Below are 11,964 nucleotides of genomic sequence, written 5' to 3' on the forward strand. Positions count from 1 at the left end.
TGTGAATACCTACCAACGCTCTTCCATAGAAAAATGTTAGCTTGTCTTTATATATTTAAATGTATAGGTTTATATATGCTTTCTTAAAAGTTGCAAGGATGTAAAATACTCTCGCAAAGAAAAAAAAAAAATCTAACTTTTTTTTACATGACACCAGCAGCCAGCTGAGGGACTGCTGCTGTAGCTCTGAAATCATTTTCAGCCCCCCTGGGGTCCCGCCTCCCTCCATGCTCTTCCTCCTCCTCCTCCTTTCCCCTGTGCTTCTGCTTTTGATCCCACAGGGCCTCGGAGCTTGCATTCCTCTCATTCCAGGCTCAGGGAACAATCGCCTCTCAGTTATTTATCCACGCAGCTCGAAGCTTCACGCGCTCAGTTTTGCCTCTACCCAGTCAGCGCGCGCACATGTCCACGAGCTCCTGGAAAAAGCGATAGTTGGTGTTTTTGAAAGTAGGGGCAGATTATTTATTAAACGAGATACTCTTATCGGTGTTCACGGTGGAATGAGGCGAGGTAAGATGCTTGTTTTATTTTTAATTATTTATGGTTTTCGTCCAGTCTGAATGTCTGAATGTTTAGCGACTTTTCCGAACGGCGCAATTTCTTACATGTGTAGACTCCATATGGAGAATCCTGGTGAAACACCGATATGTAGCACCTATAAAACTAGACATATTTGTTTTAAACTATATACAAGCAGCATAATATTTCTACGCAGTTTATTTGGTAACGCTAATTATTTAGTAGAATTTGGTTGTTTTTATTCGACTGTTCGTTTGTTTTAATATAATTCTTATTTCCGTGTTTTACCCATGTATCTGGACTGTGTGGGCACGAAAATTCAGTTTGTATTACTGACATCACTCTTCAGGGTATTTCCAGTAACAGTTCATGTCAGACGGCATTAAGTATTGTGCAACTGTTGTAAAAAAGGAAGCATATTTAATCACTGGCGACCTGTCCATGCTCTACTCTTCTCATAGGAATTGGGCTTGAACTAGGCACCAGTGATGCAGCTCAGATAAGCGGATATATAGACAACAGATGCATGTTTAACTGTTAAAATAATGAAACTTATAACTGTAGTTGTCAGTAATGCTGTTTAGCAGGTCCGGATTGTATCGGATGGCACCTGGTAAATTTGCCTTGCTCTCTCCATTCTTCCGTCTTTAACACCTAAAACCAAACTCCTTTCTACTCATTTACTTACCAATATTCATCAGTTTGTATCTCTTTGAAATAGATTTTTTAAATCACTTTTGTAGATATAATGATCTAATCTCACCACAACTTAAAAAAAAGTCATTATTTTCAGGAGACTATATTACCCCTTATGTAGACAAACCTGAAGGTCTGAAGCCACCATCAGTCATAAAACCACTCTTGCGTACAGAGAACAATTAGGAGACTATAGTAAATCAATTTTATTCGTTAGTCATTTGTGTGGATATGAAATGTCTTCCTGGGAAACAAAAGACCAAACTACAAAAATACAGAATGTGAAGGATGAAATAGCCAGCTCTTGCTTGTTGAAGACTGATCAAGATCCTTATGTTTTCCTTTTCAGATTGTTGAGGATTCAACATCAAGCTAGGTTTTTGTTTAAGTTGTGCACTGATTTCTTACTGACTGACATGAGGACAGCCGAGGACTCCTCAGGAACCGTCTTGCACCGCCTCATCCAGGAGCAGCTCCGCTATGGGAACCTGACTGACACTCGCACTCTCCTGGCCATCCAGCAGCAGGCCCTGCGTGGAGGGAGCAGCGGTGGGGGAAAGGGCAGTCCCCGCTCCTCCTTAGAGAGCCTCACTCAAGAGGAAACCCAGTACATGCAGATGTCGACACGGCAGGAGCCCCAAGGACAGGAGCACCAAGGGGACTGCCTGCCCTCCGAGAGCCCCATGTGTCATCTGTACCAGCTCCACAGGGAGGAGCTGCCGACCTACGAAGAGGCCAAAGCGCACTCGCAGTACCTGATCTCTCGGAGGGAAAAGTCAGAGCAGGACGGCCCCGGCACGGACGCAGTGGGAGTTCAAAGTGAGGGACAGTGGGATCTGAAGCTGGAGCACGCTCGCTCCCTGAGCGAGAGGCTCATGCAGCTCTCTCTGGAGAGAAATGGACACAGAGACGCTTCGGCTCTGACCTCTTCCCACAGCTATCCGCAGCTTTATAGGAATCTTGTTTTAAACGTTGCGGTGCGTAACAGACAGGAGACCCAACAGGGTGCAGACCAGCGCGGCCCTCCTCCAGACTATCCTCTGTGTGCCCGAGTTCCTGAGTACATGCTCAGCTACTCGCAGGAGCACGTACAGTATCACAAAGACCCTCCTCCCCCTTTTTACTCACAGCACCACAGGTAAGCCACACAACCATATAATCGACTCATTCTCCCATGAGGCTTATCCGACAATGAAACGGGAGCAAGCGAAGAACTCCTGACAAAGCATTCTTTCGTCATTTCTGTGGTTCTCAGGTGTGTTGTGGTGAATCACTCATGTCTGCCCTTTGCAGGTATATGTCTGCCCAAGCCCAGGTGGCTCAGAACAGCATCAACGCATCCTCCAACGGCAATGATGTGTTGATGATGGAGAACGAACAGCTCAGGAGTGAGCTGCAGGTGTACATCCAGAAGGCTGCCAGCCTGCAGAAGGTGAGCAAGACCCCCCCAACCCATAGAGACACAATACTTTCCTCTTAAATCAAACTCTCATACTCATTGTCTCTGCTTTTGCAATCATCATCTCGCTACAGAAGCGCATACAGTTTTTGTAGGGTGTGTGCTCCGTCAACCTGTTTGAACGGCATTTAAAATCTAAAGGGACGATCAAGGTTTTTGGTGTTAACATGGAGACTAGGACTTTGTGACATGGTCTTAAATCAATATCATAATTTATTGAGCAGTTCAACTCCATAACAATAAATGGATGATGCACCAAAAATAAAGAATGTGATAATCCAGCATAAATACCTCACAGATAGTTAATGGTCTGAGTCCCCCGGACAGTTTTTTTGGTATTTATTTTTATTGCCACTTAACGGACTAAGGCGTCTGCAAGTAAGTGAGAAAATGGGTACTTTTAGTTGAACGTTATTGAACAAATGAGTACAACTGAATAAGTTTTGAAGACTAAAATAACTTGACTTCCAACGTCCTTGCTGAACCCAAAATGTTACGAAACAATTGAGGGTTCTTTTGTTTTTTTTCCCGGTCTCTGGTCTTTGGTTATGCTCCAATCTGCTGATGTCAATTTATTTTGGAAAACTATAGATACCATCATTTAAAATACGTCACAGCCTTCCAACCATTATTGGACAATACATTTTCATATTAAGAGGATAAATGTAGAAAAAAGTTAATCAGAGTAAGGTTTTAACTTGTTCAGCCATACTAACTATTACCATGTCACACTCAGACAGCTTGGACATATTCTAAAAAAATAACTGCCAACATTTACAAATCTAGAATGTTTCATGATAAAGAGGTTGCAATCAGTGAAGGAAAGAAAAGAGAAACTTTGCTGTATAACTGTTAGCCCTCCTGTTATCTGCTAGTGACATCTAGAGCTTAATTAGCTCCTTCCTCAGTCTGGTAGTACGTCTCCAAGGCATGCATGACTTCCTGTGGCAGACGACACCTTTCGCAAAAGTTTCATTTATATTGAATCTTATGACTTTTTCACCTCTGATGGAAAACAGCTTTGACACTGAAGAGGCTTGTTATAGTGCTTAGGTATGGTCAGTGATCAGATTTTGAATTTTCTGCATGTGTGGTCCCATTGAAGAGGTCTTTGTGAATAGTGCATGTTATGGAGCAAGTGTGAAGTGTTTTCTCACCATTCTAGACTCTGGAATCCCAACAAAGCATCTCAACTCTTTTGTAAAAGGACAGCGTACCACTGCTCAACCTGGAGCTCCATAAGTGTTCATTCAGGAATTTTAACTGCCTTCCTCAGTTGGCATAGTGTCTGAAAGCCGTCTGTCTGTAAATGCAAATTGTGAGAATGACTCATTAGTCTCTTTGATGCGTCCAGACGCTGATCGTCGTTGTGTTTCCTCCCTAGTTGGAGCTTGAGATCCAACAGATATCAGAGGCGTACGAGACCCTGATGAGAGGCTCTGCTAAGCGGGAAGCCTTGGAGAAAACTCTGAGGAATAAACTGGAGGCGGAGATTAAGAGGATGCATGATTTTAACAGAGACCTCAGAGGTACTTGGTCCGTTCATTCGTTGAGGCACCTGCTTGTTGAAATGACATAATGTGTGTAACCGGTGTGTTGTGAATGTTTTCCTTTGCACAGAGCAACTTGGAGCAGCTAACAAGCACAGAGCGGCCGGTGACGCTGAGTGCTCAGACCCAAGGCAACACATCTTCGTTAAACTCCTGGAGCAAAGTGAGTAATGGCACTTTGCTTGTGGTCCTTTCACAAGCTTGTCCAAGACAGATGGTAATTGATGTGATTTGTCAAAGCAGACCTCTCTGTGATTCATTGAACAATAGCAGGAACTTTAGACAAGCAGGAACTGGTGTCCTCCCCATTAATTACACACATGTCTACATCTCAGCTGTCAGCACAGACACTGACCTTTTTGTCAGAGCTACAGTAAAGGTGACCTGAATTCTTGGACTTTCATAGTATTTCAGCCAGTTCTGTCATTTTAATTACCTCCCCGAACTTCAACTTCCTTTCTCTAAAGCAACTAATAAGCCTGGGACTCCAGGGCATCCTGACCCAACTCAGCATGACCCCTGGCTTGCACACTCTCCTTGTTTGGACATTTTATTACCCCATGGTCTAATGATGGTCAGCCAGCTGTGAATATTTCATCTCTCTCTCTAGGTTTTAGAGGGAACAGATATAGTTTCAGCCGATGCTGCTGTTCTTTCACTTGATGTTAAATGGATATTTGATAATTTCATATTTAAATCTTATAACTGTATGTGATGACTATCTTTGAGTATTTAGTTCAAATCAAGATAATTTGGTGCCAAAGGCCAAATTAGCTCACTAGCCGTTATCTAGCTAATGTCTAGTTAACTATAGCTAGGTAATTAGCTCTCACTAGCTAGCGTCTAGTGCGAGAGGAGTTGGGATTAAAACAAACTTCTGCCATTTTAAATATTAAGCAGTGGTAATATTTTAACTTACAGTTATGATGTTTTAACTGTAAGTGATATCTATCTTGGAGCATTCAGTTTAAATCTAGCTTGATAACCGGCTGTTACCAAGCTAACGGCTAGTGAAAGAGGAGTCAGGACCAAAGTGAACTTCTGCGGTTTTAAATCAACTTCATCTTAAAAATGTTGTAGGATTCAACTCTAATCCTATTTTGATAACGTTCTGATTTGTAATGGGTGCTTTTTTGTTGTTGTTTGTTATTAAAAAAGAAAACTGGCAATTATTTACACTGGAAATTGAGGTTGGAGGTGTGCAGCGTCTGTAATCTTTCCATGTCAAACATCCACTCAGAGCAGAACATATAAAGCATTTCCAGCCAGAGTTAACTTTCTTATCTAAAAGTAAAGCAATATAAAAACCAAGAGTATAGTTATTTAGAGAAATTTTATTTTGTAGATATTTTTGACTATTTTTACTCGTATCAGGCAGGAACATAACCTAAGAAAAGGTCATGTTCTTAGTGCGAGTTTCACACTGTGCTACTGCCTTGGCTGCTGTTTGAATACCCACCCAAAGCAAACGTGATTAAGTTTAAAGGTTAATAAAAATGTATTCACATAAACTCATACGATGCACAAGTATTTGGTCTTGTCTTGCACTAGCTGTTAGCGTTAGCAACCAGGAGTAACTGATCTGAAAGGTATTCTAAAACGACTTCACGAGAGTTATCTACTGCCAGTAACATATTAACTGCTATGTTTTAACAGAACCTTGCTTTAAATTTACTGAGCTGTTCCTTTAAGAGTTTGCTGGCATATTGTTGGCATCATTTTCACGGACCAATTTAGGCCTTTACCAGTTCTGAAACATCAAGTCTGAAATGTTTTTGCCATAGAATTTCCCCCGGGGGCCACACTGGCTTAAACCACAAATAAAAACATGGTCATGGGAGGTGTACATGTATTTTTATTATTTTTTTAACAAGGACTGCTTGAGGAATATTTTGAGCAGCTTGTTTACTTCACGTCCTTAGAAACATTCCAGAGCTTTTGCCAGTACAAAGCTATGCTTGTGTGCGTAAGTGGATCAGAGGAAGTCTGCATTCCCTCCACAGGCATGCACTTGTGTTGTGTAATCAGCCCCCGTTTTAAAGTGGCACAGGGGAGCCATAAAACTTGCTCTCCTTTCTAAAATACCCAATAAAACGTGAAGAAGGTTCAGGATTAATAAAGGAGAGTTTTGTTTCTTTTATTGCTTATTTCATGTTTTCATGTACAAGTTAAATTCCATTCGCTGTTAGCTTAGAGAACAAATTGGTAATTATCTTTTTGAGCCACATGCTTTGATATCTGTGAGTATAAATGTTGGGTCATATTTCAAAGAATGTAGCTCAGAGTTTGAGTGAGTCATTGGACCAAGCTTACAGTGGACCCTACCCCATTAGCATTTTTTTAAAGAGAAAATTCCCCTGGTGCTCTTTCCTTACATCACCTGTCTTCTTTTTAAATCCCTTTTTTATCTCAGATGAAGAGCAGCAGCGGGAGCGCGAACAACTGGAAAAGCAGATTCAGCACCTGCGTGTGTCTGGTGAAGAGTGCCAGCGCAGAAGTGAACGGATGGAGCAGGCGCTGACCTCAGCGCAGAGCCGCAACCGGCAGCTGGAGGAGGAGCTGCACCGCAAGACGGCCTACATGAAGAAAGTGGAGGGGCTGCAGAGCTCCCTCGCTCAACTACAGGCGGCATGCGAGAAGAGGGAGGTCCTGGAGCTGCGGCTTCGCACCCGACTGGAGCAGGAGCTGAAGAGCCTCAGGGCACAGCAGGTTAGCGAAAACAAAGAAATATGTCATCAACATGTGCATCTTGGCTCCTTAGTCCGCTTTAGTTAACTTTAGTTAATTTGCCTACAAAGTTTGGTTCATTTGGGGAGGTGAGAATGTTTAATCGGACTCTAAAGCGAACCAAAAAATAGACCCTTGGTTACTTGCAAACCTAGGGCTTGGTTCAGTCAAAGTCAACTCTGGCTCTGTTCGATTGTACATATGAATGCAACGGACCAGAGACCACTCCTGTAGCGAAGGGCATTCTGGGTAAATGCAACCAAAACAAACCCGTGGGTTGCTTGCTGGAGAAATGGCTCATTGTTTTATACCAGAAACTAAAGAGAAATCCTACAACTGCTACAATCTGACACTACTGTTTTTGTTTACATTTTGTGAAGAAAAATACCTGCATGTCTTCTTCAGAAGTTTTTGCATAGTTCCCTTCAGTAGCTTTTGGTGCAGTGCCACCACAGGCGAGGAGGTAAACGGGTTTGTATCGTTTGTCAGAGTAGTGTGAAAGCAAACTGCACCAGCTGAAATGTAACAATGTTGCAGTTTTGGTTCCCAAACAGTTTACTGGACTATCAGGAGTGAAAACACCATCAGAAACAAATAAAAGAAGTCAAATATTTGAAGTAACGGTTAGTTAAAAAGTCTACTGTCTCTTTTGTGTCTGTACCATAACCAGACAACCAACCTCACAGCATCAGAGCTGAGCTCGTCCATGCTGCAGCAGGAGCTGAGGGAAAAAGAGGAGCGCATCCTGGCTCTGGAGGCTGACATCACCAAATGGGAGCAGAAGTACCTGGAGGAGAGCACCATGAGGCAGTTTGCCATGGACGCAGCAGCCACGGCTGCAGCACAGAGGTATGATGACACACTACATGCGTTCAGTAGCAGGTTTTGGGTAGGATCATGCCGTACTAATCACACAAAAGCTTGTTTCTGATTGATGAAAACACGAGAAGGAAATATAAAAAACAATGTATCAGATCAACCAGAAATAGTTTGTGTATCAACATATTGCCAACAGTGTGTTTTATTACTTTCAGGGATACAACAATTATCAACCATTCGCCCAGGAATTCACCAAACAGCAGCTTCAACGAAGACCTCCCTTTGTCGAGCCACAGACACCAGGAGATGGAGAACAGGTACTCCTCTTGGCTAACCCTACCGTATTGGTTTCCAGGGAACCCTAAACTCACGTTGTGTCTGTCGTGCATTCAGGATCCGTGAACTTCACGCTCGGCTCGTGGAAAAGGACGCAGTGATCAAAGTGCTGCAGCAGCGCTCCAGATGGGAGCAAGGCCGGCTAGAGAATCAGGCGCTCCGTCAGGCTAGGTCCGTCCCCTCCATCAACACCGTGACGTGTGGCACTTTAACTAAAGGTGAGTTCTCGTTCCTACCATTCACGCTTCGAGACATTCTTTAACATCACGCCATGCTATGTGGCAGCTGCCGGAGCCAGACAGAATCCATGCAAGCTAAAAAAAATATATAAAAATAGGGAGAAGGAGGCGACCTTTTCGTGGAGACACGTTTTGATACTGGAATGCATATCGTCTCTCACTCCAGAATAGCCCGATTAGGAATAGTCATGGGAAGAACTAGCAAAGGGCAGATGTTCCCAGGCAAGGGGGTTGTCATTGTGGATTGAAGCAGGTGATTAAATGGCGTCTTCTCTTTGTCTACGTTTTTCAGGAAAGAGCCTCTCGGATGACCAGACAGGTGCTGCTGTGTTGAAACCCGCGTCCTTTGTCGCGGCCAAGGCACCGACCCAAGACTCCAGCACCCAGAGTGACGAGGTAAAGCCGGGGCTGGACGTCACAGCAAAGAAGGACAGGTCACAGGTCAATGAAGAAACTCCAGCAGCTACGACCGGTGAGATTTTAATGTTTGGTACAATTATATAACCATACCAGATCAGTATCTGAATCAGTCTAAAAATGAAATTACAATTGACAGAAAATATTTTCAAAATGTGACTTTTGTTTCACTCATCCCTTCCTTACGATACGAGAATGTTTTTTCTTACAAAAATATAGTCATAACAGCATAATAAAAATTCAGTTTTGCCTGAAGAACATCTTAAAATTACAAGAGAAAAAGTTGTTTAAATGAGGAAAAAAGCATCATCAAGATTTGACATGACCATTTTTTCAGGTCTGTGGTTCTTTCTTTTAAATAATAGACATAATGGGGACAGTCATTTCAAAAGTCCTGCTACTGATAATAATTTGATGCTTACGCGTTAAAAGATTAGGTTTTTCCTTATTCGTAAAACCACTCCCAAAGTTCTTGAGATTCTGAAATTCCTCATTTAAATTGTGTAGAAGTTCTCACAAAATTACAAGTTTATTCTTGTAATATTTTGACTTTATTCTCGTAATGAAAAAAAAAAAAAAGTCTTGGCCATGCTCATATACTTTGTTGCATAATTGACGTAAATTCAAACAGAAGCTGTGAAACACGTTTGTCAAACAAGATGTTGGGCTTAGGCAGGCTGAGATCAGGGCTGCAATGGTGGGGGAAAAAATCCCAAATTTCCAAAAATTAAATCTTCAAAAAACAAAAATTTGATTTATTGCTAAAATCGATTCATTGCCGATCACCCTAATACATTCTTTGACAACTAATGATCACTATTCAGTCTGGTTTCATCTCTATCTTCTATTTAAATTTCAACTACCCTCTACAAGGTCTGTTAGCAACTTAATTTTCTAATTCTTTCTACCGGTTCTAGGTGCCTCGGAGGAGCCGAAGGCCCCGTTCAAGATGTTCAAGAGTTCAGATGTCGAGGCGATCGAAATCCTCATATGAGCCACAACTTGCTGCTCAATAAGACCGAACCCTGACAGAAACGTTTTCGGGAGGAAAAAGAAACAAAGTTCTCAGTGGATGTGAGCTCTACCGAGCTTGTGTTGTCCAGAGCGTGGAAGTATGATTCAAGAGGAGAGCGGAGCTTTCCGTTCGGCTGTTTCTGCACATTTCACGAGTGACCGGGGGATAGGCGACGTTGCACGAGGTACCTGGAAAGTGTTTTAGTGACGCAAAAGGAACTGGGCTGCTCATACTGCATGGTGTTTGTCATGAGTTGTGAATTGTATTTATATGTGTAAATGCTGCTCCTTTTTGTCATGTGACTGTTTAGTTTTAAATTTTGTTGTCTTGACTTTACTGTAGCATCTCCTGTAACCATGCCCTCCGCCAGTAACATCTATTCATATAAACGCTCAGAGAAACGATGGCCTTCATTCAGAAGCTGTGTTTTGTGAAACGGCTCCACCTTTAAATGAGCAGATGCCCCCTCTCTTTTAACCGCCATCCGGGCCAGTGGATTCAAAAACTTCCCCCTGAATGCCAGAGCTCATGAGACGCCCGTTGGTTTCACTCCGAAAAAAGCTTCCTGAGGATTGACGGCGTTTCACTGGGGTCCCTTTTTTTTTTTGTTCTCCCAGACTCCCCGGCGTTGGCGGGCCTCAGATGGCGGCCAGCCACTGTTTCGAACCCCCCGTCCGATGACACGCTGGAGCTAATCTTCTTGCATTCCTCGCTGAGGGAATGCTCCGGTTAAAGAAAAAGGCTATCTAAAGTCTGACCCCTCGGCCTTGTTAAAATGGCACGCATTCTTTTGTGTGCTTGGACGCATGCTTTTCTCGGCCCGTTTATTTCCTCCCAGTGCCGGCGGCCGGTCCTGTCGTGCTGGAAGAGGTTTTCGACTATAATTGTCTTGCATCTGCTCTTCTATTTGCTGTCTCCATCACTGTGTGAAATACAGCAGTGTTTTTTTTTTACCATAGTTCCCATAACAGAGTTGCTTAAATGCTTAACAAGGAATCTTCTATTTATTTCTCCTGCTTAGTGTAGGATTACTGAACACTGTTGTATGCAAACTACTGTTGTCAAGGATTTTGGTTATGTTTGTATGTGTATATATATATATATATATATATGAAACACTGAAATGGACCACAATTCATTCTATTTAGTGCTAAGAGCCACTAAAATCCAGCTTAAGGTGTTTATCACATGAAGCTCATATGGCATCATCTATTTATTATCCAGTTTTATCTCTGATGTTTATTGTGTGAACAGCAACAATTTAAAAGCATATTCTGAAGAGCACAAATAGCAAACAAAACCTCACATTTAAATGTGTTTTCTTTTCTTTCTGCTAATTTCAGATTTCCCATCATGGTGCATTTGCCGGTCAATGCTGTGTCTGTTTGTTACATGCTGTCCTCTTATTTTGGAATGTTGTTTACACGAAAGCCAATTTGAAGTGAGAAGAGTTAATATATTACGTCTGTTTTTTGTCCTCGTAAAATATATATATATATAATATACATGTAACTATTTTGTGTCTTGGTGCCAAAGATGTACTCTGTGTTTAAGTTATAATTGATGGGAAAAGAAACAAAAAAAAAAAAACAAAGGGCCAAGTAAAGTGCCTTGCTTCAGCTGGTTGAACCCATTTGATGTTGCTGTGAACTTTTGTAAAGGAAACATTTGGATGTATGCCTTAACATTTCACAATAATAAATAAATTCTAATATATGTCTGATAAAAACCTCAGGATGTCTTTTCTTTTTTTAGTTTCTTAAAAAAGAAGTTTTAAGACCTCATTCTTGTTCCCTTCTGCCACACACCTGACTTGTATAAGTGGGTCATTAACAGGCTTCTGCAGCACTTTGTGGCATGCAGAGGTCATGCAGTCATTAGAATCAGGTGTTCTACATCTAAAACATGCAGGGCAATGGTTTCTGTCGACTGGAAATGAGAAACACTGATTAGAGGTAAAGCTGCTGATGTGCTTAACCAAAATGCAGGTTCACAAACTGATGGATGAAGGTTCTCTTTCAGGATTTCCAGCTTATGGTTCCATCAATTAAAGCATGTTTTCCAGGTGCAGTTGTAGGAAAACAAGCCCACACCATGACAGTAACATTACTGTCTTGACTTAGGCTAGTGTTTTATTTTTCTAAGTTTTTTTCTTTGCTTTATGCCACAGTATCTTGAAGTCATGAG

The 11,964-nt window shown here is 42.0% G+C and overlaps 1 protein-coding gene across 1 annotated transcript; it reads left to right on the forward strand.

The window, feature by feature from the left end:
* Positions 1 to 232: 232 nt before the first annotated feature.
* Positions 233 to 11,511, forward strand: amotl2a (angiomotin like 2a). Its single transcript, XM_008407687.2, has 11 exons — positions 233 to 510; positions 1,565 to 2,353; positions 2,509 to 2,647; positions 4,059 to 4,203; positions 4,295 to 4,387; positions 6,638 to 6,933; positions 7,622 to 7,800; positions 7,986 to 8,087; positions 8,164 to 8,324; positions 8,638 to 8,817; positions 9,680 to 11,511. The coding sequence occupies exons 2-11, from the start codon at positions 1,632 to 1,634 to the stop codon at positions 9,754 to 9,756; spliced, it is 2,094 nt and encodes a 697-aa protein (XP_008405909.1). The 5' UTR covers positions 233 to 510; positions 1,565 to 1,631; the 3' UTR covers positions 9,757 to 11,511.
* Positions 11,512 to 11,964: the final 453 nt, after the last annotated feature.

This window comes from Poecilia reticulata, linkage group LG4, assembly GCF_000633615.1.
Source record: "Poecilia reticulata strain Guanapo linkage group LG4, Guppy_female_1.0+MT, whole genome shotgun sequence".
Taxonomy (NCBI): Eukaryota; Metazoa; Chordata; class Actinopteri; order Cyprinodontiformes; family Poeciliidae; genus Poecilia; species Poecilia reticulata.